At 51.5% G+C, this 27,751-nt stretch overlaps 3 protein-coding genes across 5 annotated transcripts; 2 read left to right on the top strand and 1 right to left on the bottom strand.

Moving 5' to 3' along the window:
- Positions 1-174: 174 nt before the first annotated feature.
- Positions 175-5,512, bottom strand: ATPAF2 (ATP synthase mitochondrial F1 complex assembly factor 2). The gene is made up of 8 exons (XM_042828292.1): positions 5,389-5,512; positions 4,135-4,179; positions 3,662-3,807; positions 3,137-3,234; positions 2,074-2,154; positions 1,859-1,971; positions 1,416-1,531; positions 175-783 (listed from the first exon to the last, which is right to left on the bottom strand). The coding sequence occupies exons 1-8, from the start codon at positions 5,495-5,497 to the stop codon at positions 646-648; spliced, it is 846 nt and encodes a 281-aa protein (XP_042684226.1). The 5' UTR covers positions 5,498-5,512; the 3' UTR covers positions 175-645.
- A 415-nt stretch (positions 5,513-5,927) lies between these two features.
- On the top strand, positions 5,928-13,986 carry GID4 (GID complex subunit 4 homolog). Of its 2 annotated transcripts, XM_042828239.1 has the most exons (7): positions 5,928-6,140; positions 7,889-7,948; positions 8,456-8,563; positions 9,290-9,391; positions 10,081-10,211; positions 11,335-11,417; positions 11,503-13,986. In XM_042828239.1, exons 1-6 carry the CDS (start codon positions 5,928-5,930, stop codon positions 11,396-11,398), a joined length of 678 nt encoding a protein of 225 aa, XP_042684173.1. In that variant the 3' UTR covers positions 11,399-11,417; positions 11,503-13,986. The 2 variants fall into 2 exon arrangements, with proteins under 2 accessions (XP_042684173.1, XP_042684172.1); XM_042828238.1 differs by having other exon boundaries at positions 11,335-13,986.
- Positions 13,987-14,629: 643 nt separating this feature from the next.
- Positions 14,630-23,533, top strand: DRG2 (developmentally regulated GTP binding protein 2). 2 transcript variants are annotated; one of them, XM_042828207.1, is made up of 13 exons: positions 14,630-14,737; positions 15,592-15,752; positions 16,098-16,187; positions 17,349-17,409; positions 18,301-18,391; positions 18,829-18,901; positions 19,049-19,139; positions 19,372-19,469; positions 20,067-20,143; positions 20,474-20,562; positions 21,487-21,545; positions 21,960-22,013; positions 22,105-23,533. In XM_042828207.1, exons 1-13 carry the CDS (start codon positions 14,674-14,676, stop codon positions 22,189-22,191), a joined length of 1,095 nt encoding a protein of 364 aa, XP_042684141.1. In that variant the 5' UTR covers positions 14,630-14,673; the 3' UTR covers positions 22,192-23,533. The 2 variants fall into 2 exon arrangements, with proteins under 2 accessions (XP_042684141.1, XP_042684142.1); XM_042828208.1 differs by lacking the exon at positions 14,630-14,737 and adding an exon at positions 15,351-15,452.
- Positions 23,534-27,751: the final 4,218 nt, after the last annotated feature.

The raw sequence follows: 27,751 nt of genomic DNA, 5'->3' as shown, positions 1-27,751 counted from the left end.
AGAGACTCACACAGAGACACGGAGAGAGCTAATCCATCTGATAGCTAGTGCCTGCTCAGCTCTGCTCGGTGACTTTCTGCCTACAGCCATTCCCCCACCTGCACAGAGCCCAGCAGCTCAGAATCTACACCACGGCTTGACAATTAAAACAAAGAAATACTCAGCAACATTAGCTTTCAGTATCTTGCAGAGGCGTGCCTTTAATCAAACAGAGAGACCCTGGTGTTACATACAGGCACACTGAGGGATGAAGAACAGATGCAACGGAGTCTGTTTTCAGATTTCCATAACAAGTGTGTGTCAGGAGCTGGCAGCTATGAAGACATGTGGCATATGCTAGGTGTGTCTGTGCTGTGCCCTGCCCAGGAAGCTGTTTCTTTCAAGGGAGCTCCTCTCATGAATTACAGACACTGGTAATGGACAATGCTGCTGCCTTGAAAACGCAGAGGGAGCTCACCTTGACCTTTCCTCCTCGTGGGCTCAAAACTGCTGGCGCTGCACTGCAGCAACGAGCTGCCCATAAAGCTGCAGTTCCTCAGCACAAGGCTGATCCCAGACAAGCTGTGGTGGCAGAATGGTGGTTACCCTCTCTGGGTCATGGCAGCAATTCATTGGCATCTTCCTCCTCCACCCAGTCCCGCAGCCTTAGTCCCGCAACAGCTTGTGTTTTACAGTCGAGCTCTCTGAACAGAGATGAACAAAGAGAGTCCCAGCTGCTGCACGAGCACGCAGCTCACACAGATCATAGTCGTGGGCCCACTCCACATTGCCCCACCGCTGAATCTGAAGGAGAGGAGGAACACGAGTCAGTTCAGAACTGGATTACAGACCGAGCTGCTAGGCAACTCAGCCTCCTTTCTCATGTCTTGGAAACACAGACAGCCCTCCAGGAGCTGTGCTGACTGCGCACTACTAGGGTAGGGAGATCTCTGGATGAATATGGTGGAAGGACATGCTTCCTCTGTACTGAGCTCTGAAGCAAAACCCCTTAAAAAGGGAGGATGAAAATACTCTCACCAACTTCAGCTGTTTTGGGTCAGGGAGAGCTTCACACCAGGCCAGATTCCAGCTTGTGATCTCACAGGAAACAATTTAATAATAGTTTGGTGTCTAGCAAGGCCTCCGGGCTGGAAAACCCACAGTAAGAGAAGCCATCCATGGCTTTGCACTTCAGATTAGAGAGGGAGAAAAGCAGCCACCTGGGTTCTGCAAAACGAAACTGGCAGCCCCAAGAGCACCCTGGGCTGTTGCATCTATCATGTTGCTCTACAGCAGCGTGCTCCAGACTAGTGGAGTGGAACCTCTCTGGTAATAGCAGGCACTTCCCCCGCCAGTTATTTGTGGTGGGGGGGTGCATTTGTCATGCTGAGATTATTGCTATTTGAATTATAGGGTTGCTCTGTAACATAATTTACCTGGTATTCTTCCTCCAGCCGAGACAGAAGCACGGCTTTCTCTACTGTAATGTGCCTGTCAATCAGGCCCATGGACAGAATCAGAGATTTCAGCTGGGTGATTACATATTCTATACCTGGAAGGGAAAAATCCAAAACAAACAACATTCATGGTTGTTTTCCGCAGCATTACAGCAGCATCTTCCCATGCTCTGAAAGGACAGTCAGGCTGTGGTCCCCCCTCAGGCAGATCACAGTGATGCCTCCCCGCTCCCATCTGGGCTCCTAACAGCCAGATGTGCAATTAACAGCACAATACTGCTCTCCTGAACACCATCACCGCAGTGACCTCAATGCTCAGATCACCTCTGGCCATATCAGCAGGAGGGAAAAACATTACAGTCTCTCCTCTCTCTCATTGAGAGGAGCTCTCCTGCCCTTGTGCAGCCCACACAGCCTCTCACCTTGCAGAGCCCACATGTTGTAGGAGGCCAGGTGGCTGATGAAGGTGTCCCTGGTGCTGGCTGGGATGTTTGGTCCCATGATGCTGGTAGAGGATCCAATTGCCACGTTGTACCTGACACGATCACATGGCCCTTTAGAAAAGCTCGTGGATCTTGCAGTTCTGAGTCACGAGCACTACAGCTATGGGCCTTCAGAAATAGCTTTAACCTCTCACCTTTTCTCAGCCCAGGCAACAATGGGATCCCATTCTTTCTTCTGCAGCTCTGCCAAGGCAGCTGGCTCCTCCACACGATAGCTGGAACATTGCACAACAAAGCCACGTGGGTGTTCACTCACAAGCTGTCAGACTGCTCCCAGCCAGACTACAGCACTCCTGGGAAGGAAGTCTGTGCCCTCCATAGACCACAGCATGGGGAGCATAGGCTTCTTGTCCACCCTACCAGCAGCTGTGACTGGGTACAATCCCTCCTCTCTTCCCCAAATTCAGAGCTTTTTATTGTTCTAGAAAGGACAGTTCTATGCAGCTCTATAACAGAGCTACAATCCGTACAACACAAGCCAGCAGATTACCTGAAACTGGCCAGAGTATGCAGCAAGATTTAGTGATGAGAGCATGGGACAAATCCCACAGGGCCCCTCCTGCTGCCTCACATGCCCAGTGGCTCGGCTCAGCACTCACCAGCCACCACCCAGACCAGCCCAACGCCATAAAGTCACAAACAAAGAGCAAGGTGTTTCCCTTTCTTTTCAGGAGCAGAGCAGTTGCTAGTGGACACCTCAGAGGCTGGGACTGTGAGATATGAGCTTGGGTAGGCTGGATTCTACAACCCACAAGAGCTTTAAAGAGCAAAGTCCATTTTGCTACTAGTACAGGTAATCTAAGCTCCCTACGCCTTTATGGTACAGGAGTGCCAGGGCACTGGGATGACATTCTCCCAAGCCTTTCTTAGCTTTTCTGCCAAGGAAATCCTCGTTTCTAGCAGCTCCTGCCCCCTGCCCAACACGGACATCTCCAAAACAAATTTCAACAGAGGAGCAGATCTCTGTTCTCCTTCATATCTATGCCCTTTAAATGCATGAAGTTCCACTAGATTTGTGGACATAGGACTGGACTAAACTAATCCAAACCCCTGGGCCAAAGCCAGGACAGACCAGGGCCCTGCAATGACTTTGTTAGACCAGACATTTTCCCTCAGTTCTCTCAACCTCTCTTCCAAAAAACCACTCAGCAACAAGACAACCCCTCCTCTGTGCCAGTGCATCCCACATTCTCTTACCAGAGAGTGTCAGTCTCCAGGAACTTCACAGCTGCACGGATCAGCTGCACTTTGTTTCGCTGAGTGGGATTGTCCAGAGCTGTGTTGCACAGTGTGGTCTGCAGGATAAAGGCAGCTGAAATCCCTGGTATCCAAGGCTTGAGGAAGCAGCAGCTTCCATTGTACTAGGTCAAGCATAAGCAGAAGAATCTGGGACAGACTCCCAGAATCAAGAAGCTCACTTAAGAGGGAAATGTAGAGCCAGACCATGGCTCATATAATAGGATTTATCCAGCTTCCTCATACCCCTTGCTGTCTCCAGAAATGCTCTCGAGCCCCTTCTCAAACTCCCCAGTGACACAAGTTTCCTTCCCAGTCCTCTAGCCAGTACCCAGCTGCCTGTACAGCCTCAAGTTGTCCAGAGTGCTCAGCCAAGGTGCTGAACTCCTGTTCCCACTTCAACTGACATTAGGACAGCCTGCTCTCTCTGTGTTCTGCCTCTGGAGACCATTTTTGTGCTTCAACACTCTGACCTGCTGTGCTCACCAGGTGCATAGTGTAGAACTTGATGGTGTCTTTCTGAGAGTCCCATTCTGTTGCCACTGCAATGGCTAAGGCCTCACTGGGGACAGTGAAGAGCTTGGCCTGGGGTGTTTTCAGCTTCCGGTGGTCCAGGTTGATTTCAAAGCCTCCTGGGGAATCAGAGTAGAAATCCTGGGGAATTAAAAAGGAGCACGCACTAAGGAACAACAGACTACCCCATAGAGGGAACAAGCTGAGAGCTGGAGCTGAAAGGGGCACGGAATCAGCAAGTTTCCAACCATCATCAGCATTTTGACATTGCCCTTCCCCCAAATGATGCTGGAAACTTTCCCACCACCACGTGGTTTTACTACAAATGACAAAAGGACAAAGCATGCTGGTGACAAACAGCCCATTTGCACAACAGGGCCTGCAGGCGTGCCACTGCCTTGTGGTGAAAACTCCCTGCATGAGTACCAGCCCTCACCTGCACTCACCTTCTCCTTGTGAGATGCTCACATTCTGGTAAAACCGCTTCCTCTCTGGGGGTTGAAAACAGAGCAGTTGAAAGGGCAGTGAGAAGAGGTTTGGTCCCCTTCCCTTCTCCCAGTCACAGGTCAGAACACAGGGAGCCCTCAGAGCTGCTGCAGCCCACACAACCGTCACGAAATCCACTCATTTCATCCACTCCCCAGCCCCTCTCCATTTTAGTAAGCTCTATTCAACCTGGGAGATGTCACGATACTGATGACACCCACAGCAGTGCCCCAGCTACCCTGACCACCCATAGGAGCAGGTTTCTTGCAGACACCGCCTGCAGGAGCCAGGAACCCTGTGCACAGCAGCAGGATCATGTGTCAGACATGTTGCACGTGGCAGCTGAGTCACTGGGGAGGAACCACTGCCCTCAGCTCACTGCAGCCCACACATCCCACCCAGCAGCTCAGGTGCACACCTGCTCCCCAGCACGGTGAGCACAGGGAACTGCTGCTCTGCTTTCCAAGGAGCCTATTTTCATACCAGCACCACTCCAAGCACTGCCAGCAAAATCCCAAGAGCTTGGTTTACGAGGGAGGGAGTGCTGCTGGACTCATCTCACCCACTTAAAAGCAGGAAGAGTCTGCATGATTCCCATGACAATTACAACCAGCTCATAAATGCTGAGCCCATTTAATCCACCTCCTGACTGACTGTCACTGCGCACTGCTCCCTGCCAACATGGGCCTAGCAGGAGAGGGAAGGGGATGCACTCATTCTCGGCCCCCTGAAAGTTTCAGGGCCTCAGGAAATGCCACACTGCTGGAGCACAGATCTGAGAGGATTCTGGCACCTGAGAGGCCCCTCCGTGGGCTCCCAATGGCTCCACCACACTTCAATGAAACACGATTACCTCCCTCCCATCCACGTGTTTCCAGCAAGATCTGTAGAGAGGTCGTACAGCCCAGCACGTGCCTGAGCCACGCCTGGGAAGGGGTGGAGGAGGTCATTGCCATCCCATCCGCAACTTCAAATCCACGAACGGAAAAGCAACAGCTCAGAGCGAGGCCCCACTGCCTCCTTACCCAATTCGGAGCGGATTTTACCACTTCTCACTTTGTCCAGCCCATTCTGAAGGCCGGAACCCGACACCCCCCCCCAACCCTCAGGTGACCTTGACGGGGGGTCTCTCACTAAACGCCCTCAGGACCCCCCCGCCGAGCTCCCCCTTCTCAGACGGGGATCCGGAGCCCTCCCGGGGGGCCGCACCTCACCTGCGGGAGGGGCGTAAGCTCGACCCCCGCCCGGCCCCAGCGGGCGGCCCCGGGCTGCGAGAGCCGGGAGGCGACCCAGGGCCTGCAGGAGGCGGCGGCGGCGCCACATCACGGTGGGGAGAGCAGAGGAGAACCAGGAGGAGCCGCGCGCGGAGGGGAAACAGAGCGGCCTCCCTCACCTCAACGCGTCGCCCCGGGCGCCGCCATGCTGCCCCCGCGCCGACCAATCCGCGCGGAGAACGCGTTTTGCCCCTTCGGCCGTCCCGTCGCGTGAGGCGCGGGGAAAAGAAACTACGCTTCCCAGCAGCCCTCGCGGCAAAGCGTGCCGGGAGGAAGAGCTCTTCGCCAATCAGCGTTCCGTCCCGCCCTCCCGCAGGGCCCTCGCGGCCAATGGGAGAGCGCGAAGGCGTTGCCGGGAGGCCCCGAGCCAGGCGGCGGCGGTGGTGGCGGCCTGGGCGTGAAGGGAGCGGAGCGCGGGCGGCGGCCCCGGCGGCGGCCGCTGAGCCCCGGCCACGCTGGCTCCCGGGGATCCTCCCGAGATGCCGGTGCGCAGCGAGCGGTGCCGCGCGGGCGGAGCCGCGGGTTCGGCCTCCTCGGCTCCCTCCGGGGCGGCCGCCAGCAGCTTGGTGCCGCCGCCTCCCATCAACACGGCGCAGCCCGGCGTGGCCACCTCGCTGCTGTACAGTGGCGCCAAGTTCCGCGGGCAGCAGCGCAGCAAGGGCAACGCCTACGAGGTGGAGGTCGTCATGCAGGTGAGGGGCCGCCCTCGGGCCGGGCCGCGTTTCCCCTCGCTGGGCCTCGGGCCTTCCCCTGACGGCCGCAGAGCCGGGCGGGCGGTGCTCCCACGCTCCTTTGGAACGCCGTTCCCCGAGTCCTCCCCGCTCCTTCGGCACCCCCCGGTTCGGGAGCCCCTTTCCTGGATCTCCGCGGGCCCTCAGTCTCCTGTTTTTCTTACGGCTCCTTTCCCCAATTCCTCAGATCTCTCTGAGTGGGTCTGAACCTTCTGGCAGCCTCCCGCCCGGCTCTGTGCTCCTCTGTGCTCCTCTCCCCTCTCGGCTTCATTTCCTTTTTCCCCTCAGGACTGATAGGATCCCTAACCAGGGATCTCTTCCCATTTCCTCTCACACTTTTGCCCCTATTTCTCCTTGTGGCTGCTGAGATACCTAACACGAGGTCTCTTCCTCATTCCCCTCAGCCATGGGGTGCCCGTGTGCCTCTGGGCTGCCCGGAGGAAGGGTGGGAGCCTGCCCTGTGCTGGGAGGTGCCCAGGAAGTCCCCAGCAGCGGGGCAGCCTGTATTTCAGGCCTAGCTGGAATTCAGCGAGGATCCAGGTCCCTGTGCTGGAGTTTGGGTTCCTCATCCCGTGGTGCTGGTGGCTGTGTGGAGAACCAAGGGAGGAGTGCAGCAGTTCTGCTGTACTAGGAATGCAACCAGACAGTTCTGGAGAATGGGGCTTTCCTAATCCTCTCTGGAGTCACTGTCACCTTGCATGCTTCATTTTTAGTCAGAGGCACTGGCACACTCACTTTGGGTAGCGGTGTGGAGTCGTTAGTGTGTGGGGAAACCAGACATCTGATGCATGCTTTCCTGTGGCAAATCACAGCCCTGCTCCTGCTTTGATGGTGTCAGATCGAGGGACCCAGGCTGGGTGTGCAGCAGTGATGCAGCGTGATGCATGGCTTGGCACTGGGAAGTGAAGTCAGAGCCCCAGGGTCAGCAGATGGGGCAGTGTGAGTTATGCCCTCTGCTTTCTCATCCAGTCTTCCACCTGTCAACAGCACAAATGTACCTGCTACAGTTTGCTCTGATGGAGACATCCTATGGCTGTTTAGTTCACTGCATGCTGCTTTCTCACAGAGGCTGGCTCGATCTTTGTGCTAAAAAACGCTGTTCTGTGCGTGTCGGATGAGAAGAGATGGCTGCCTGCTCTCCCTGTGCTCGGCACACAGAAATGTGGCTTTTCTTTGATCGCGGGGGGGGAAAGCCATCTTCCCACAGCTGATGCTTGCACTTCTCTAAATAATTCACTTCTTGCTTTGAAAACCAATCTGGAGATGGCAGGGGAAGGCTTGGAAAATCCCCCTGCTTGAAAGGCGCTCAGAGCAGAAGCATCCCACTGCTTCATTTCTGCATAGCAGAAGCGGCGAGATGCAGCTCGGGAACTTACAAGAGGAGTGACACAAAAGCATTAGATCTGGGGAAGATGCATAAGACATCACCTGCCTTCTGAGAAGGCTTTGTGTGCCAGATCTGGATATGAGGCAGAGACCTCTGGCTGAGAGTGGGAAGAGCTGAAAGCAGCCAGGCCATGAGAAGATGGCTGAGCACCTTTAAATCCTCTTCCCATGCCCCCCCAGCCTTGGGGTGGCTGTGAGCTGGGTGGTCTGTACCAACTGAAGCAGAATCGAGCGTTGGAGGCTCTTGGGGTTAGAAATAGCTTTGGATCAATTGAGTGCCTTCTTGTGCATGCTAATAGTGGGACTTTGCACTTTTTTTCTAGCATGTGGACATGGAAAACTCCTATCTCTGTGGATACTTGAAGATTAAAGGCCTTACAGAGGTGAGTGCTAATTGCAAAACAGCATGGGAAGATGCTGTTCAAAGGCTTTTCTTTTTCCTGGTGAGGTAGGAGAAGCTGCCACTAGAAGGAGGAAGCAAAGGGGTTGACCATGCAGCAAAATTGACTGCTAAATAGGTTAATGGCTTAAGTCTGCTGTTCTTGGCATATGGAGCAAATATGATGGGCCTTGATGGGAGACCTGAAGGAAGGAAGCTTATCTGGCATCCTTTAGGGTCTGACCAGAACCCAGCCTGACCCTGCAGTCAGCTTTGTGCTAGAAGAAAACATAACCTAAACAATTCAGATCTTTATGTGCTTCTGTCTGCATCCATCCAGTGTGGTGTGCTGTGTGCTGAACGGTCAGTGAGAGGTGTTTCATGGGTGTGACACTTCTTACTGTGCTTCTCCAAGATCCTTGAGAAGCCTGGAGCCCTTGCTGTGAGATGCTGCCTTTTGCTGAGTTCGGGCCACTAAGTGACAAACGATCTTACTTCTCTTCTCTCCTAGGAGTACCCAACCCTAACTACTTTCTTTGAAGGGGAAATAATCAGTAAAAAGCACCCTTTCTTAACACGCAAGTGGGATGCTGATGAAGATGTGGATCGTAAACACTGGGTAAATAAATCAGGGGCCACATGCAGGTCTGATGCAGTCCTGGCTGAGCAGCTGGTATAGGTGAGGTACTGAGAGTGTCCATGCAAGGAGCTCTCCTTTGGGGTGCCCTCCTCCCTCTGCCAGAGTCTTGGTGTCTGGAGGTCTCTTCAGCAGACTGAGCTGAGACCTCTAGGAATGGAGAGGATGTCTTGCTATGCAATTGTTGGCCCTGGACTTGGAAGGGAAGCAGGAGCAATTTCCATCTCTTTCATTCCTATGAGAACACGCTCCTTGCTTTGAACTCTTGGTGCAAAACAAAGTGGAGAAGGGGCAAGGTGCTCCTCTGGCACAGGCACCTGTGTCTTGTGGCACCAGCAACCTCCACATTCTCACCAGGCCAGGGTGTGCCCTGGATCAGGGCCACAGCAGCTGGCTGATTATTTTGCTGCCTTGACCTTTGCTGCTGCTTTCCAGACTGATGTTTATTATATTTTTGTCAACATGTATACACCCCAAGAAGTGCAGGACCTTCTGCAACCAGGCTGGATGTGGTTGCGGATGGCTGCAGTCCTTGTTGCCCTGTGCTCGTCCTGGGCCATGCACTCACTGCTGCTCTGAGGGAAGAGCAATCCCTTCAGTGAGGACGTCCTCTTTCTTTTCCTCCAGAATAGCAGCTGGCACTAATAAGCACTTTTCCTGGAGTAAGCCTCCTGGTTTTTGTGTTTACTTGTTTTTCTTTTGTTCTAGGGGAAATTCCAAGCTTTCTACCAGTATGCAAAAACATTTAACTCTGATGACTTTGATTATGAGGATCTGAAAAACGGGGACTATGTCTTCATGAGATGGAAGGTAAACTGTGTGCTGCCTTCTCTGATGAGCTGCTTACAAGTGACTGACAGGGACTTGAAAGCTTTCTCAACTACTGGTGCTGGCCTAACGAAAGATCTTGCCCTATCCGACCTCATTAACCTGCCATATTTGCAAATCCCAGTGTGACTCCTGTCTAGTCAGCTAATTGCATCCTTAAGGGCTGCAGTCATACCTGAAAACACAACAAGAGCATCATCATGCTTAGTGATTCTCCAGATGCTGAGAGAATCAGTGTCTCCAGCCTCTGTGCTGGGTTTGATGCAGTTTGCTGACCAGTCCACCCCTCTTGGCTCTACAGCTGAGTTGAGTCCTCTCTCTCGACTGCTTTGTGCAGCTGTGAAGGGAGGGGATCCTCAGGCAGCTCTGATTGTTGATTTTGTGACTGGCCTCTGGTTTGGAAGGGGCAGGAGTTGGACTAAAATTGATTGTGTATGCTCTTTAAAAGTGGTTTTGCTCTCAGTTCTTGCTTCCCTGTAAGGTGCTTGCAATGCCAGGTGATAAAAAAAAACCACAGAAGTCCTGGTCTGGGCTGCTAGGAATGCAGGGAATGCTCACCCAGGAGTGCTTTGTGTTAATAGGTGCTGGTACTCAACTTGGGAGGGCCAGTTGGGGTGAGGGAGGGGATATTTGACCAGCATTTCTAAATGCAGCTTATGTTTTGTGAGCAGGAACAGTTCCTAGTGCCAGACCACACTATCAAAGACATCAGCGGTGCTTCCTTTGCTGGTTTCTATTACATCTGCTTCCAGAAGTCAGCAGCGTCTATAGAAGGCTATTACTACCATAGGAGTTCAGAATGGTAAGGAACCTTGCTTCCTTTTAGGGTGCCTCCTCAGACAAAGCAGGGACTCCTCTTCTGCCCATCTGCAGTCCTGGGAGCAGCCAGGCAGCACACTTATTTTGGTGGGGAGGGGATTTGGTCTGGTGGCTGGACCCCGATGCGGAGGGAGGGTCTGTGTGCTTGGCCCATCTGCGTGGTTTAAAGTGCTGCCTTTTGCATGGCTGATGGTAACTGAGCTGGCAGCATGCTGCAGAGAAACACTGTATGGAAACATGCTGTGGAGCAGTGAAGCAATGATCTGATGTGTTTGTGAGGTGCTGGGAGGCAGACCCCAACTGTGGTTCACTGTTAGCGTCTATCCAGCTCCAGCCTGCAAACCTTTGTTGGGATTGCCTGTAAAAGCCTTAAGTAGTTCAGGCTCTGAGCTTCTCCGTGCTTTGGCCCTTCAGAAGATATCAGAGGGACCTGGGAGAGAGAGCCTCAGTGCCTTCTCACCTGTAACAGCTCTCCTGCTGCTCCCTTCAGGCAGGTGTCTTGTTAGGCCAGTGCTTTGTACTCCAAGGTGCTTGAGGTGTTGCTGCAAGATGCAGGGAACAGTCAAAGTTAATTGGTGGTGGTGGTGGTGTTTTTTTTTTTTTGTTAGAGCTATCTGACAAGTAGCTGTGAGAGCTCTTTTCCCTAGCTTTGGATAAATAATAAAGATATTTGTCACGCACAGCGAGCGAATCTGTAGGGTGTCTGGAAGCTCTCAGAAGGAAGGAAGGTGCCTGGGAGGCTTTCAGATGAATCCCCTTAAGCTAAGCTTTGAAAGATTTGAGTCTAATTTTCAGTTGAAGCAAACACTGTTTGAACATGAAAGTTGTCAAACTTCAAAAGGTGTCCAAAGCCCGCAGTCAGCCCTGCTCGATGGCAGCCTGGCTGCAGGTAGCTTCAAGATGTGGGAATGGAAATGAGGAACGAAGCTGAGTCCTGCCAGGGGTTTGGCACCACTGAAAAGCCATTGCTTGAATGCCTCCGAGGCTGCCCCAAAGGAAAGGGAGAGCCCACCTGGCTGCAGCTGCTGGACAGGAGCTCTTAGCTGGAGGCGGGGGGTTCCGTTGCCCTGTGTAATCTCCTCATCCATCTTTTTCCTCTCTCCCAGGTATCAGTCATTGAATTTAACTCATGTTCCTGAGCACAGCGCTCCTATCTATGAATTCCGATGACAGCTGTCCAGAACTGATACTGCACAGAAGCAAACGGGGCAGGAGAGCATGGCCTGCCAGGAGGACTGTGTCCCTGCCGGAGCACGGGAAGGCACGCTTCTCTCCTGCCCCTCGGACTCGCAAGAGAGAGAGCCTGAATGTTAACCCACCAGCCCAAGGAGCATGGCTGCTGGAGCTTAATTCTCCCTCCTGTCGAGTGGCGATTTGATCTTTAATCTGGTTTTAAGATACCTTTAAATGCACTTTCTTATTGCACAGCTAGTTTCTCTGTCACTGAAACTCCTCCTGGCTCTCCTTCTGGAAGCTGTTTCTCAGTAGCTGGAATCGGTCTATTCTCTGAGTAATAAGAAAACATAAGCTTGGTGCTTGTATTCTCCTTGTTACAGCCTGATATGGGTTGAAATCGCCAGGACTCAGGTTTCTTACCCAGATTGCCAGCTCTGATGCTCCCAGAGCCAGGCACGGCCGCGTGTGTGAGGCTCTGCTTGGCAGGCAGCTGCTCGGCTGCAGTCTGTCAAGGGAGTGTTGGCTGAGATGGATGAGGGTTGAACGAGTCTTTGCTTCCTGCTGGCTAATGAGGTTAGCCAGAGCTGCAGATCTTTCAGGAACACCGGCCCCTTGGAGCCGAGAGCTGTTCCAGTGTCTGGAATTGCCACTGGGAATTAGTTTGATGTATGGACTTCCGGGCTGTCAGTAAAGTGGTTCTGAACTCTGCTTATAGGTGTATAATTTGCTCTTTAATTAAGTTAAGGGTTTAAAGAAAAACAAACAAACAAACTTTTATTAAAAAAAAAAAGAAAAAATATTTTTATGGTTCCTTTTCCCAAGGACCCTATGGCAAATGCACAATTACTCAGTTACGTTTTACCGTTTTCACATTGAAAACCAGGAATGTCTGTTAGTTTTTATATTCGTGTATGTATTCAGCTAGCTTCTGCTTTGGGACAGTAATTGGAGTGCAAGCGTTGAGCAGCACCACACAAACAGCTTGAACTGTTCAGCATTTGTACTCAACCCTCATGCTGCACCAACACCACTGCTTGATACCTTTATGCAAGGCAAAAAAAAAAAGAAAACAAAAAAACCCAATTCAATATCTCTCTGACTTTGAAATGTTTCAAGTGATATAACTTAAGGCTTGTGTGCCAAAGTGTGTGTGTGTGAGTATGTGTGTGCAGGTTATTTTCCAAGACGTTTTAAAAGCTGGCCTCAGTTGTATATTTAATGTGTCAGTCACCCCTGCAGGGCTTCTGTGCGAGTTTGGCTGGTGTTTTGCAGGCTGTTTGAAAACGCCCCCCTGAAGCAGCCCTGCTTCAGTGCTGACAGGGCGGGTGCTGAGGATGGATTTGCTGCCTGAGAGAGGAAAGCAAAGCCCTCTGCATCCCTTGTGTTGGTTGTTTGGGTTTCGTTTTCTGCTTCCTTTTGGCAGCAGGTGGGGTACTGCGCAGCAGCTGAGTTGCTAGTGTAAACCTTAACAGGAGTGGGTTTGGGTCTCAGTGAGCCTGTTTTGTATGCACCAAGCTGGGGTTGTGCACGTTGGAGAGGCGGTGGGGCTGTTGGGAAATGATGCAGTGCTGGAAGTGCCCTTCTGTGGGCTGCTCTCTGCGGGTGAGTCCTGGGCCCCAGAACCAGCAGCCCTGCCTGCGGATGGAGACGGGAGAGTGGAGCAAGTGTGTGCTGTTGTCCTGGTCGTTCGTTGCAGGTGGATTTGTAGTGTTGCACAAAGGCTGAGGAGCTGGAGGAGGGGGGGGCTGGTGTGAGTAGGGAAGCATAGAAACAGATTCTGCTTTTATTCTGCTCTGGGAGAAACTTGGGCTGCAGGGAAGTGTGGAAAGGCATTTCTGCATGCGTGGTGCTGGGAGATGTCCTGGTTTTGAGACTGAAACCAATGGTGCTGCTCAGCTGTGGGAAGTGGAGGGGTGAGCTGTAGGGAAGGTGGCAGCACAGGCGCAGACCCTTCCCCACAGGTTGCTTTCAGGAGCTGTGTGCAGAGCTGGCAATGACAGTAACCACCCTGTGCTGTTAGTGCAGTGTTACGCTCGGGTTTCTGATGCTGTTCAGTTGAATTGGTTCTGTGGTTGTCTGTAGAAGCTGGATTAGGAAGGTTCCTGGGGTCATTCGGTAATGTATCTACCCTAGAATTTCCCCTGCAGATTTCCTTTGAAAGCTGACAGGGGGAGGAAGCGTTCTTGCCATGTACCTCTGCCTGTCTCATGGCAGCAGACTCGAAACACTTGAGCTGAAATCCGGCCTCAGTAAGATGTGTTAGGGACAGGGAACAGTGATGTGAAGGGCTGCCTGTGTTCAGGATTTCTCTAAAGCCTTGGTTTTGATTTTCTTTTTCTTTGAGTTGTTTGATGAGCTGAAGAGCTGCTCAGTATGTCACATTGTGGTGAAAGGCGACTAACGGGTGAGGTGCTGGGAGAGGGAGTGACGGGGGATCCGCGGCTTCTGAAAAAGGTGTGAGTTCTTTTTTTAACAGTGTTGGCTGAAGAATTAGTATATTTATGGATGTACTTTGGAAAAGGGACTGGGAGAAGTATTTTGCGGAGTTATCAACGTCCAAATTAAAAACAAAATCTATTTAAGAGGCCTGTATCTGTGTGTGTTTGTTAACGGCAGCGCTGCTCGGCTCATGGGGACAACTGTGCTTCATCTCCCTGCTTGAGGACAAATTCATAGAATCATAGAATTGTTCCGGTTGGAAAAGACCTTAAAGATCATTGAGTCCAACAAAAACCTAACCATGCTGCCCTAACTAACAGCCCTCTGCTAAATCATGTCTCTGAGCACCACATCCAAACGGATTTTAAACACATCCAGGGATGGTGACTCAACCCACATCCCTGAGGAGCCTATTCTGGTGATTAACAACCCTTTTTTTGGGTTGCTGCTTAACGACCACCAATCCAAGGGTTCAAGAATCCCATTGCCTTTAATAGTGGACGTGGGATTGCTGTGGTGGGGGGAAGCTCAATCCCTGGCCCTAACGCATCTTGCGGGCTCTGTGCCACGTATCCTTTCCTCCATCAGCTCTTTCGGGATGCCAGCGGGGGGACCCTGTGCAGGGAGGGGGCCGAGTGGGACCACGGAAGCGAGCGGAACGCAGGGCGCGGGGCGGCCGGAGCGGTGCGCGGAGTGCGCAGGTCCCCGTCCCGCCCCCCCCCCCCCCCTTGCCAGGCGGCGGAAGTGGACGCAGCCCGGAGCATTTAGGCGCACGGACGGACCGGCGGCACTTCCGGCGGGCGGCGTGAGGAGCCGCGGCGGGCCGCGCCATGGGCATCCTGGAGAAGATCTCCGAGATCGAGAAGGAAATCGCCCGCACCCAGAAGAACAAAGGTGCCGGGGGGCGAGGAGCGGAGGGAAGCGGTGGTCGCGGCTGTAGAAGCGCACAGGTTGGGCCGGGCGGGCGCTGGGCGCTCTTCACGGGCCGCCCTGTCTCCTCGTGCCCCCTCCGCAGCCCGGCGCGTCCCGGCGGTGGGAGCCGGGCTGCTGGTTGCACCGGGTTGGAATTCGGATGCTTGAATTCAAGGCAGGGCCGGGCAGGGCAGCCCCACAGCGCTTTGCTGCTTCTGCGGGCTGGAGGCTGTGCTGAATGCTGGCGAGGAGAGCTGATAAAAACTGCCATCCCCTGTTACAAGCTTCTGTTGAGCGAGCTGCCTTCTTCTCTGTGTCGGGTGCAAATGCAAGAATAAGTTGGTAAATGCTGTATTCGTGTACGTGAGCTCTAAGCTGAGCATGGTTTTAAAAGTTGGCAGAGTATCTTGCGTTTTTGCAGTGGCGGATGCTGCAGGAGGGCTGTGCAGAGGCATTCTGCCCGGGGCGGGCTGTTCCTTACAGGCTGTGCCTCCTCCCAACCCATCCCTCCGTGCCCACTGCCCACAGCCCTCAGTGCCACATCTCCACAGTCTGGAGCACCTCCAGGGACGGTGACCCCACCGCTCCCTTGCAGCAGTGCCAGTGCCTGACCACTCTTTCCAAGAAGAAATTTTTCCTAATATCCAACCTGAAAACATCTTATTTCCTTGAAGCAGAGTGGCCGATATCTCAGCAGGTACAGAACACCTGGATGTAGGTAGGGTGTGTTAAGCTACGGACTGAAATCTGAGGTTTCATTTTAGGAAGGCTCTTGTTTCCAGGGGTGAGTTATCAGGCACTGTCTTTAACCAGTTGCTGCATTTCTGTTATTTCAGCTACCGAGTACCATCTTGGCCTGCTGAAGGCAAAGCTTGCAAAATACAGAGCTCAGTTGTTAGAACCTTCCAAATCCTCTGCTGCTAAAGGAGAAGGCTTCGATGTGATGAAATCTGGAGATGCCCGAGTGGCACTGATTGGTTTTCCTTCTGTGGGTAAGGTCAGTGCGTGTCCGAGTTAACGTTGCAGTGTGGTTTTTCTGGATTTGAGACTGGCAGGGGCTGTAAAGCAGGTATCTTTCATTACAGCATCTCTCTGTATTTCACCTTCTTGCCGTTAGTTAATGAAGAATTAACTAGTGCAGCCACTGCTGAGAACGTAGGCAAGAGAATAGGTTTTATCTTCATGCTGGCAGACCCATTACTGCTTCAGTCCCCGGGTCCTGCATGGCTGCAACCTGACTTTAAAAACTGATGAACACTTTTTAGTACTGCATGTTTTGCTGAATGCGTGTCAGTGCTTTCATTTCAGTACCTCTTGTGATGGCCATCTCTTGCTTTTTCAGTCCACGTTTTTGAGTTTAATGACCTCAACTGCCAGTGAAGCTGCATCTTATGAGTTCACAACCCTGACATGTATCCCAGGAGTCATAGAAGTAAGTAGGATTTTCCTCCCTTTCATAGAAGGTAGCGGTAAGAAACCCAGCCGTGTAAAGAACTCTGCTCACAGCAGTTACACCTGTATTACCACTGAGAAGCAGCAATATCTGGAGATCTCTGCTGACCTCTGCTTTAAACTTCACCAAGTCTTGAGTGCTTGCAATATCAAGTCTGCAACCTGCAGTGCTGATGTAGCACTTCTCCAGGCTGCATAACTCTTCAAGATTGACTGCCTGCTCGGGGTTTCATATGGCACAGTTCGACTGACCAGAGCAATACAGGAATTCTCAGCTGAATTTTTTATAACTGCTATTGGCGCCATTGACCAGATGGCTGGAAACCTTGACAGATTTGTTTTTAATGAAGCTTTAAAAGAGGCAATCTGTACCGTGATCAATTTGGAAAGAAAATACAACTGCTCCTGTCCTTGAGGAATTTCATTAGCGGTGGTTTGAGTGTCTATCAGTAAAGCAAATGGTAAAGGGCATCAAACTGAAAAGTATCCAAGAGTAATGAGAAAACTTGGGTCAGAATTGAAAGCAGATTTAAATAATGGAAGCAGAAGTATTGGTGTTAAAATGAACACCAGCACTGCAATACATCCAAATGCAGCCTCAGGCTCCAGTCACCAGCTGAAGCTGTTACTGAGGACTTACTGCAGCAGCACCTTGAAAGATGGTGACTCTGCTGATCCAATGAACAAAGGTCCCCCCTTTTTTTTCCTGGTGCTGTAAGACCTGCAATGCACATCAGTAGTTCTGACCCGTCTTGGTAAGGGATTATGGCATTTGCTCGTTACAGAGCTTTACTTGTTAGACCAAAATAGAGCTGTTGGATTTTTTTTCCCTTTCTTTTCTATTTATCAGTTTGGAATATTGTTGCAGTTGCACTGTGCTGTTTTCAGACTGCACTTATGTGACTCTTTAGGAGGCTAGAATTGCAGTGTGACCCACAGTTGAACACAGCTTAATGGCAAACACTCCAGAGGTTGCCTCATCAAAACAAAGCCACCAGCTTTGTGGAAGGTTGTCTTCCAATATTGTGTTCATTCAGTTCCACTCTCTGCAGGCTTTGGAGCTCAGCATGTGCCTGGGGCTTTCAGGGCAGCTGAGGTACCCTGCACAAGGCTTTCAACTTTGTATCCATTTCCTTTTCAGTATAAAGGAGCCAATATTCAGCTGTTGGATCTGCCTGGAATCATTGAAGGAGCAGCACAAGGTTGGCTGATCTCTATGTTGATGTAAAGGAGGGACTTGCACTCAGTATCATTCTTGCCCAGATCAAACATCAGCAGCTTTCCCAGGCCAATAGTTCCCACACTGGCTTTCCAAACTGGCATTCTTGATCTTATGTGAGGCACGATTCTTATCCCAGGCCCACGTAAGGCTCTATATGTAGCAGAAAGATGCTTTTCTGGAGGTGGGAGCCAAAGCAAGTCAGTCACTTCTCACCTTCTTGCATGAGTGTTATTTTGCTCATCTGCTTTCTGGTACAGAGGAAATCTAAAGAAAGATGCTGGAGAGGCGGAGGGGGGAATTACAGCTGAACAGTAACTTCTTTTGATTAATTTCCTGCAAGTCCTTCCATGACTCCTGATTCTGGGCCTTTGTGCTTCTGCTTCATTATCTTTCTTATCAGCAGGTCGTGACAAAAGAAACATTTACAAAATTTAGGAAGACATCCTAATGGTCTCTTAGAGGAGCACGGCCCGGTTGGTTGATGAGGTCTCTCTCCCTTTTGACCAGAAAATGCCCACATCACAGCCCTGCATAAGCTGCCTCTGCCACCTGGGGTCACTCCCACTGCTCAGGTCTGGGGTGTCTGTCCAGCTGGCAGCAGTGACATTTCAACATACAACCAGCTTTATGTGTGCTAGTTGTGTAAGCCATAACAGAAGAGCAGCAGCAGAGAATGTTCTGGGGGTTGTGCTGGGCAGAAGGTAGCACTGGATGGGCCAGATCTGATCACACAGGGACCCCTTGACAGCTGACTGCAGCCAGCACAGGATTGCAGGATCCTTTCCCTTGCTCCCAAACAGCAGTCCCCATCTGTCACAGGACTCACAGCTGGTTTCTCTTCTTGATACACAGCCATGTCCTCTCTCCTCAGGGAAGGGCAGAGGCCGGCAGGTGATCGCCGTGGCCAGGACAGCAGATGTTGTCATTATGATGCTGGATGCCACGAAGGGTGAAGTGCAGCGGTGAGTGTGTGCTGCTGGGTGCGTGGGGCCGGGATGCTGAGTCAGGTTCAGCAGTTTCCACGTGCCCAGAAAACATTCCAGCTCCCTGAAACACCGTGTCCCAGGTACAGACCTGGAGGTATGCTGCTATTTAAGCTTGAGTGCAAGATTGGGGTTGTGCTCCGTGGCATGCTGGCTAACTGGGAGCAGCATTTACAGAACTTTCTGCAGTCCTCAGCTTGGGCTTCTCAGTTGAAAGGTCATTCCTACAGGATGGCTGTGCAGAGATGGATTTGAGCTAGATTTCCACTGCAGACCCTGTCCTGCATTAGCAGAGGGTGTTACGTTGCAGTGAGTCGATGACAAGGTTGTATCAATATGGCAGTCAAAAAGGAAGAGTGTGGGTGTCACCTGGCTGGGCTCAATCTCACAGGTACTAACGTGCAGTGTCCCTGCAGGGCCCTGCTGGAGAAAGAACTGGAATCTGTAGGAATCCGTCTGAATAAAAGCAAACCAAATATCTACTTCAAGGTGAGCTTTCCTGGGCTGTTAGAAGCACAGCTTGTGTCAGGCTGCTTAATGGAAGCCAAGGGCAATGTGTGCTGCCGATTGCATTGGGCAGATGAAGCAGGCACTGGCTTTTGGAGGCTGTTCTTGAGTTGATTTATTGTCTTGCAGCCGAAGAAGGGTGGTGGTATATCCTTCAACTCCACTGTCACACTCACTCAGTGCTCTGAGAAGTTGGTACAGCTCATCCTCCATGAGTATAGTATCCTTTTCCTAAAATGAGAGGCACTGCAGCCTCAAGCCAGCAGCTCTCGAGCCAAACGATAGCTGCTGTGGGATGGCCTCGCTGTGTGCTTGGTGGGGTGAGAGGAGGCCTGGGTTGATTTGTCCCATTTTTATTCCCTTTCTCCATGCTGCGCCAGGCAGCTGCAGGCCGTTGACTCGCAGCTGTGTTTAGGCATGCAGGATTTGGACCTTGACAATGTTCACCTCAGAAATCTTCAATGCTGAAGTCCTTTTCAGAGAGGACTGTTCTCCTGACGAGTTCATTGACGTGATTGTAGGCAACAGGGTCTACATGCCATGCCTTTACGTGAGTATCTCAGAAGCAGCCTGGCTTCTGCAGCACTAAACGCCTCTTTGCAGAAGGAATCTCCTCGTCTTCCTGACTCTCAAAGCCGTAACGGCTGGGGATGAGGAGGTGGGCGTTTTTTGCTCCTTCTACCTGCAGCTGTGCTGTGTGCTCTCCCTGTGCCCTCTAGTGGCTGCTGCCGTGGAGCAGCGTGAGCTCTGCATGCTGGTAGCACAGCTCGCTGCTGTGGTGTGGAGCCTTCGGTTCCTCTGCTGGCAGCGTTCCGCATTGGAGTTTTTGTGAATGTTTCCTTGAGCCAGAGGTCATTTAACGGCTTTGTTTGATAATGGCCGAGCCTGGAGTTAAATTCATGATGCTGGAGAGCACATTGCTAGTCAGCCCAAATTGAGAGGTTTAGAAGGTCCAAACTTGCATTCAGGCTCCTTAACTTCAACGGGTGAATTTCTTAAAAGCCTTGGCCTGCCTCTGGCTGGTAGGATCCGTGTTTCTACATCAGATGCTGAGCTGCCTTGTTACACCCACATGTGTGTGTCTGCCTTCCTTGCAGTGCTGCTGAACTGACATCCTAAGGAGTGCATTCTTTCTCATTTGTCTTAGGTTTATAACAAGATTGACCAGATATCTATGGAGGAAGTGGATCGACTTGCTCGGAGACCCCACAGTGTTGTAATCAGGTAGGAGCAGAGAGCCACTGTGCAGCTTCTTCTGGGCTTCCTTCCCCTGGAGAGGCAGGCTGCTTGGCTTCCTCACACCATCTGCAGGGCAGAATAAGTCTCCAGCTTGTTCCCTTGGAAGCACTGATGTATCTGACTGGGGCTTTGCTGCTTCAAAGCTACTTCCTTTCAGAAAGCCCTATTAATTTCATCTTGTGCTTTTCCTGTAATGACATCATTACAGACATTTCCCCTTGTACCCTAGCTCTGTAATTAGATGTTTCACCTTGTTCTTCTGGATCTCTAAATCACAACAGCAATAAACACTGAGTCTTTCCTGGTGTTTTACAGCTGTGGCATGAAATTGAACCTGGATTACTTGCTGGAGAAGCTGTGGGAATACCTGGCACTTACCTGCATCTACACCAAGAAACGAGGACGTAAGTGGCCACTGGCTGAGCAGGAGGTTTGAAAGGCACAAAGGGCTGCTACTCACAAACACAGACAGGCTGCCAGTGGGGCTTGGATGCCTGGCTCTGAGTGACCTTTTGGAAATGCTGCAGCTACATACTCCCTAAGCAGCTTTCAGCATTAACTCTTGCTTTCTGTTTTGTCTGATTCACCTATTCTCTCTGCACTAGAAGAGCTGAATTATTATGAGGCTTTTCGTGATGCTGTCGTAAAGAAATAAAGTTTTCAAGCTTGCAGCTTCCTTCCTCTAACAGTTACTGTGTGCAGTCTGTGATGAGCAGATTGCTGCCCAGAAGAGGTCTCCTGTTCCTTCTGTGGGAGATTTGGTGATTCCCATGCTGGGCTCCTGGAGCTCTGGTGCCTTTGATCCTCCTTGTGCTTTACCATTGACCTGTAGCTTTTCCTGATGGTGAAGGCACATCTATAACTTGTTCCTTTTCCAAGACGTTCTTCCTCTGGCTGTGATCACAACTAAACAGCTCTGAAGTGGGTGGATATGAGAGGATTAAGGAATTTTCTGTGAGTTTGTTAAGCTGTGAAACCCTGGGGATTTTGCAGAAAACTGCAGAGTGGTGCCATTGTACTTAGACAGGTGTGCTCTGACTTTGTCTTCTTTGTTGAAAGCCAAGTTTTAGGAATGGGTTTGCAGAAGGTGAGTTGTGAGAGAGCTGTGCCATGGATGACTGAGCCTGTGGGTGCTGGAGTGTGGGCAGAAGAGGTTCAATGCTTTCAGCTGCTTGGATGCCTGATGTCTGAAGGCTGCTGGCAAATGTGACAAGGCAGGGGGTTGGAGAGCAATAAGCAGAAAACAATGTGGCACAATGTCAGCATGTTAGAACACGTTCAGTGCAAAGCCAGTGATTCTTTTTATCCCTTCCTTTGCTTTTTTGCAGAGAGACCAGACTTCACAGATGCCATTATCCTACGGAAAGGGGCTTCTGTGGAGCATGTGGTAATTTCTCTGTTATTTATTATTAATTATCTGTAGAAGGAATCTTTGAGCCTGCTGTGATTTATTTGAGCTTTTTAAAGTAGGGGATATGCCAGTGCTTAGCTGGGCTTCTCCTTTTGTTACCTTTACTGATTCCATCTGCCTTGGGTTTCTTTTCTGGCTGCCAGGAAAGATTTTTTTAGAATTACTTGATACAGAGCAGTGAAAAAGCACATGGAAGCAGTGAAACAGAACTTTTGGTGATCTATAGATTCTTGTGCATCTATGTGGTATTTCAAGTGCTGCTAACTGGCTTCTAAAACCACTATTGTCATTTCTGATGTAGACATGAGTTGCTTCTAAATCCTGATTGGTGAGCAAGTTGTTTACAAAGGGCCCCTGAGCTGCCTCACATGCTGTCTGTCTGTCTTGCAGTGCCACCGGATTCACAGATCATTAGCCAGCCAGTTCAAATACGCCTTGGTATGGGTAAGTGTTTAACAGCAGTGTTTAACAACAGAAATCCTTGTCCTCTTGTGACTGGTTGCCTTCTAACCCTTCTCCCTGTTTTTCTTCAAAGGGGACAAGCACAAAATACAGCCCTCAAAGAGTGGGCTTAACCCATATGATGGAGCATGAAGATGTCATTCAGATCGTAAAGAAGTAGCTCCCTTTGCTGCTCTTTGCTGGTGCCTGGCCTTGTCTTTAATCACTCAAATTGGATCTGACCACATAAAAGCAAAACTAAACAGAAAAAAAAAAAAAAAAAAAAAGAAAGAAAGAAAGGAAAAAGAGAGAAAAGAGAGATGTGTTCCACAGCCAAGAAAGTGAGAAGGCTTCTGTGAAGCTCCTTCTCTTGGAGAAAGGCTTAAAATGAGGCTGCTGTACGTGCAGGTGGGGATGGGGAAGATGGGTTTCCATCTTGCAGCATTTCAGGCGAAGTAATGTTTCTTCAATATATTATAAAAAAGAAAAATAAAAGGGGAGCCAGCTCTTCTAGGACACAGTTCCTGCAGCCAGCAATGTCCTGCCCCAGTAAGATCTGCACACATGTCTGTGTGTTAACCTACCAGTAGCTTGCTCAGCTAAGGGAAAGTTCATAGGTTTGTGTGGATAAATGTGGCCCTGTGCTTTGGAACAGAGGAACCAGAGCTGGAAGAACGTTGCTGATGCTTTGCTGCTTATCTATTCACTTAATTTAAGTGTTGCTCTGAAACAGAAAATGAAGTTCTTCCTCCTCTGCTCTCTGGACGTGTGGTCTCTACAGCTTTTGTAGTTGGAGGCTTCAGTCCGACAAGCCCTGAACTTATGATGGTCCCTCCATTACATTACAAAGTGGCACTCTGTGCCTCCTGTTACCTCTGCAGAGGGCTTTGTAGGACATCCTTGTCCAACTGGTACTGAGAGGTGAGAACTGAAACTTTGTTAAGGAATGGCTAACCTGGCCAAACTGCAGCAGGGTACGATCAGAGAGCCATGGGCTGCAGTGAGGATTCTCTGGCATATCGTGGCCCAAGGAGAGATCTTGGGAGTTTGCTCTGCTCTTGTCCTGCCCGTTGGTCCCCAGGAGCATTGCTTGGGATGTGCTTCTTTCTCAGCCCTGCCCCTAAATTCCCATAACAGCTCTCTGAGCCCAGCGCCATCCCATGCTGTGGGTTTTACCCCATCTCTGTTCAATAGTGTTTCTTGTTTGGATATTTTACTCGGAAATCTGGGATTTTTCTAATCATGCTCTTTCACTAAGTATTGATGCTAAGCAATTCAGAGTGCCTGATAGAGAACAGCTCTTTCCTTCTGGGATCAAGAGTTGCCGATAGCTTTTATTTTCTTTCATTGGAAAAGAGTTCAGTCTGATGTGGATTGTTGACTGTGAGGACAGGTCTGATAGCAAACTTGTCTGAGCAGGGCTCCTTCCCTCTTCTGCGTGCCTCCCCACCCCTCACAAACTGATCGAGCAGAAATGGAAGGAATATTTTATTTGAGAGAATAAAAATCGCTATTTCATGTGACCCGTGGCTGTCTGCCTGCAGTGGTTTGGCACTTTGGTGTGTTCTCTAACTCTCTTTTTACCTTTGGCCTCCTGAAGAATGACAGATGCTGCTGCAGAAGGTGGCAAGGTGGAGTAGATCGTGAGGCAGCAGTGAGAGGGCTCTGAGGATGGAGAGGACCTCTGTGAGGTGGCGTGGGAGCCAGGCACGATATTATTCACAATACCCAAACTGAGAAGGTGACTTTGAACTCTGTAAGTTCCCTTCCCTGTTTCTGGCTTTGTTCACAGCTGGAGTGCAGAGCAAATCCCAACCTCGGTGGCAGCTAGTGGAGAATGAGCTCCAAATTAGCAGCATTATGCCTGAGCTGGCTGCAGAAAGCAAGCACTTCTCTGTGTGAGTCGGGGGGGGGGATGCCGTTCCAGCACATTAACTCGCCCTTTAAATTTCCTCTGAAGGTTGCACAGACAAAGAGTTCTTTTGGTTTCGTTTTGCCCCTGACTTTCTGACTCTCCCTCCAAACCAAGGAGCCTGCCAAGCCCCAGTGCACAGCCGGGCAGCTGGAGGTGCTGACTGTGCTTTGTCCTTAGGCCGGGCAGTGTGTGCAGCTGGGGAGGTGGTGGATGCTCACGTGAGGCTAAAATGCACAGTGTAACCTACCTGGTTAGTGCCTTCCTCTAGCATGTTCACTTTTAAAACTGACTGGTCCAGCACACCATCATTAAAACCTCTAATTAGCCTCGCTATTCACTTAGGAAATTGTGCATTTCATCCTGTTCAGAATGAACTGATAGGCAATTAAATTTGGAAAGCGGATGGAGTAGAAGTCGTTAAACCAGAAGAAGCTCATTTCTTTTCTGAAGCAAGAGTGGCTGTTTTTGCAAGCGAGTTCATAGCTGTGTTTGGAAATGCGTGCATTCTAATTGCAGTGCTCATTCTTTCAGACAGATTCTGTAATTGTTCTGTGCTGATGCTAAAAGCTGCAAGCATTGCAATTCAATGCAGCAGCAGCTTTGCCTGAAGATGTCTCTCAAGGGGTGGGTGGGAAATCACTGCAGTGTTTGTGTTGTACCAGAGCCTCCTGAGCTCTGTGGAATTGCTCAGACCCCTTGTTAGCTAGCAAAGGGAGCTGTACTGAGGGACTCCTTGCTGAACATTTTTGGAGGAAGGCAGGTGCAGGATGGGGTGCAGAAGCAGGCATTGTGCTGATTCCTGCTGTACGAGAGGGGGTTCTCCTGGACGAAACCAAGAGGCAGCAGCTCTGCACTGCAGCTGCTGCCATCTCTGCTCTTCCAGCCTGCTCTGCCTTCGTTAGCACCATGCCCTGCTCTCCCAGTCGCACCCAGCCTGCCTTGGCCCTTGCTGGTGGTGTGGGGCTGCGTGTGGCTGCTGAGTGATGCTCCAGGTGTGGAGCGGGGTGAATCAGCTTTGACACAGTCCATCAGCTGCCCTCCATCTCATCGTGGAAACAGCAAAGGCCCGAGGCGTGCTCTGTTTAAAATGCTTGTTCCAGGCAATCAAGCAGGTTTGATTGGCTGAACACTCCTTTTATAATTTAATTTAGTCAGGAATTGTTCGCAAGGTAATAAAAAGAGACTGACTCCAAATACATTCATTTAATTCAATGAGAGATGGTTACTGCGGCAGGCTCGCCTCCACCAGCTTCCCTCACCCCATCACACTGACATCTTAAAGCGCTGCTCGGGACTGTATATAAGAGCCACGATCCACACTGACAGCTTAATTGTTTCTAATGCTGACAAGGGTCACCCCCAAGCAGACATTGCACATTGTGCCACGCTGGCTGGGGAGGCTGTGGAGAGGAGGATTTATGGCTGGCAAATAGTTTAGAATTCCTCTGGTTGCGCCTGCTAAATGATGAACCCTCCCCTTGGGGATTGGGGCTATTGATTGTAATTTGCAGTTAAGCCTTTTGCTTTCTGAGGAATCAGCATAATAAATACCCACCGCATTACGGCAGGGACGTGTTAGCAGGGAGGAGATGGAGCCCAGGCGTGAGCTCTGGGAGGAGGGAGTAGAGATTGGAGATGTTCCCGTGCAGGATGCTTCCCTCCTTGGGGTGCCTGCAGGGCTGCTCAGTCCCAGCCCCGTTGTGAGAGAGCTCGCTGGTGTGTGGCCCCGTGTCCCTGTGATTTCTCTTCCTAAATGTGCTTTGGCTTGTGGGGTGGAGTGGGTCAGGGCCTTTTGCTGTCTGCCCACATCTGGGGCTCGTGACACATCTGTCCTGGGAGGGATAGGGCTGTGGTACTGTCCAGCTGCGTCACCATGGGATGAAGGCCAGGGATCAGGGCTGGCTGCCCCTCCAGCTGCTCCATCCGTGCTTCCCCCTGGCCCTGCACAGGGGAAGATTAGCTCCCATCCCTCCGCTCATGAGCAGAGATGAGAATAATAGCAGTCATCAAATATGCATTGGGTAGCAGCAGCCGGCAGCTGCCGTGCGGCAAATATGGGTCTGCCAGGAGAGTGACGGTCCCTGAGGGAGAGTGCAGAGCCAGCAGTGCCAGGGCATGCGAGCAAGCCAGGCTGCCCAGGTGAGTGCTGTGGGTGCCCCAGGTAGGTGGCTCAAACCCTGGGTTCGTGGGGGCTGCGATGGACAAGGTGCTGGGAGGGACCTTTGTGCACTGTTGGTCCTTATGCTGCTGTCCTCCCGGTCACGGTACGCAGCGTTGTGTCACATCTGCATGTCTGCTCCCAGCCTTTAATCCTCCTTGCCTCACCTTCCCATGGCCACAGTGTTTCTGTTGCTCTCTGGCACAGAGCTTCCTGTCCAAAATACCCCATCCTTCCCCACGAGCATCTGCCCCGCTTTTCTTACCGCTCCTTCCCCGTTTCATTTATCCTGGGGATGTGGTACCTCAGGAACCCTCCCTGTCCTGGAAGCCGAGGCCCTTAGGATCAGCTCTGTGGTCAAGGTGACACTGTGGGGCCGTGACCTGGCTGCATGGCATGGATGGGGCTGTGAGTCAGCATTTTGGGGTGTGTGCCAGCTGGTTTAAGCACAAATCTGTTTGTATCACACCTAGCTGCTCTGTCCTCTGCAGCATCTGCTCCATCCTCTCCTCTGGGTCACGCCTTGCTCCAGGCAGGTTTCCTGGCCAGCCTGGATGCAGCGCATGTTGCCAGGGAACTGCTGGTCCCCGTGCTCTTGGGTTTGGTTTTAGGGATGAAAATGAGCAGCCAGCTCAGAGGGCACCAGGGAAAGACCTGTGGTGCTTCAGGACTTGGAGGGCTCCTGGGGAGAGGTCTGGAGCCCTTCAGTGGTGATGTGATCTGAGGATGCTCTGGACCCCATTGCTGTCCCAGGTATCCTCAGCTCCCTGCAGGCTCTGTGCCAAGGGCATGTGGGAAGGCTGTACCTTTAGTATGAGATGGCACGAAGGCGGTCTATGGGGAGATCTGGGCAGGGCTGTGTGGGAGCTCATCTATCTGGGGCTGTGCTGCCCGCTCTCCCTTGTTCTCCCTCTCTTGGTATGTCCTCTTGATGAGCCCTCATCGCGGCCACAGCCATGGCAAAGCACGGGGAGCTGTGCCAGTGCCATGCGGTGCTGAGAGCGTGGCTGATGCCCACTGCCATGCCATGCCTGGAGGATGTGCAGTGCCATGCACAACTCCTGGAGGATGGAGGGTGGGGGTAGGGATCGCACAATTTGGATGGAGAATAGGAAATGATGGGGACCGTGGAGGGTGGTAGGGTGAAGGTGGGACCTGCAGCTTCCTGGGCTGAAGCACAGCACGGAGGGTCGGGGCTGTGGGGATGGCACAGGGGGGTTGGCAGCCATTGTGCTGCGCTCCATCAGGCTGTGCCAGCAGGTGGATGGTGCGGGGTGCAGGATGGGTGCTCGTGCCTCCAGCAGGGCTGTTACACGTGGCACGGTGATGGCGAGCTGTGCGTGGGCCAGGGTGGGGAGGAGGGGCTGGAACGGTGCCACCTCGCCTGCACGGCGTGCTCTGGGCAGCAAATTCACACCGCTGCTGCTGAAAGTTTCATGAACCCACAGCGGCACGAATCCAGGGCTGGCATTAAGATTTGATGCGGTCACCCTGCAGATGGGCACGTGCGTGTGTGGGCACTGCTGCGGGACACGCAGTGTGCGCACGACATCGGGGTGACCCCACGCTGTGGGCTTCCTTGCTTCGAGTGGGTCTCCAGGGTATGATGTGGGCTTGAGGTCCTCCTCTGTGACTCCCCATTGCAACGTAAAGGTGGTAGAGGCTGAT

The sequence above is a fragment of the Centrocercus urophasianus genome, unplaced genomic scaffold (assembly GCF_019232065.1).
Source record: "Centrocercus urophasianus isolate 14NV4802_14NV808 unplaced genomic scaffold, USGS_Curo_1.0 seq_29, whole genome shotgun sequence".
NCBI classification, from domain to species: Eukaryota; Metazoa; Chordata; class Aves; order Galliformes; family Phasianidae; genus Centrocercus; species Centrocercus urophasianus.
The sequence above is the reverse complement of the archived record's forward strand: the minus strand, read 5'-3'. Positions and strand labels throughout refer to the sequence as shown.

Excerpts from the sequence above, each read along its gene's own strand:
- ATPAF2 (XM_042828292.1), bottom strand. The coding sequence starts at position 5,497 with ATGTGGCGCCGCCGCCGCCTCCTGCAGGCCCTGGGTCGCCTCCCGGCT. Across the intron at positions 4,180-5,388 it reads AGCTTACGCCCCTCCCGCAG|AGAGGAAGCGGTTTTACCAG; the intron begins GTGAGGTGCGGC and ends TTCAACCCCCAG. Across the intron at positions 1,972-2,073 it reads GTTGCCTGGGCTGAGAAAAG|GTACAACGTGGCAATTGGAT; the intron begins GTGAGAGGTTAA and ends TGATCGTGTCAG.
- GID4 (XM_042828239.1), top strand. The coding sequence starts at position 5,928 with ATGCCGGTGCGCAGCGAGCGGTGCCGCGCGGGCGGAGCCGCGGGTTCG. Across the intron at positions 9,392-10,080 it reads ATGTCTTCATGAGATGGAAG|GAACAGTTCCTAGTGCCAGA; the intron begins GTAAACTGTGTG and ends TTTTGTGAGCAG. Across the intron at positions 10,212-11,334 it reads TACCATAGGAGTTCAGAATG|GTATCAGTCATTGAATTTAA; the intron begins GTAAGGAACCTT and ends CCTCTCTCCCAG.
- DRG2 (XM_042828207.1), top strand. The coding sequence starts at position 14,674 with ATGGGCATCCTGGAGAAGATCTCCGAGATCGAGAAGGAAATCGCCCGC. Across the intron at positions 17,410-18,300 it reads CATTGAAGGAGCAGCACAAG|GGAAGGGCAGAGGCCGGCAG; the intron begins GTTGGCTGATCT and ends CTCTCTCCTCAG. Across the intron at positions 18,902-19,048 it reads AACCAAATATCTACTTCAAG|CCGAAGAAGGGTGGTGGTAT; the intron begins GTGAGCTTTCCT and ends ATTGTCTTGCAG.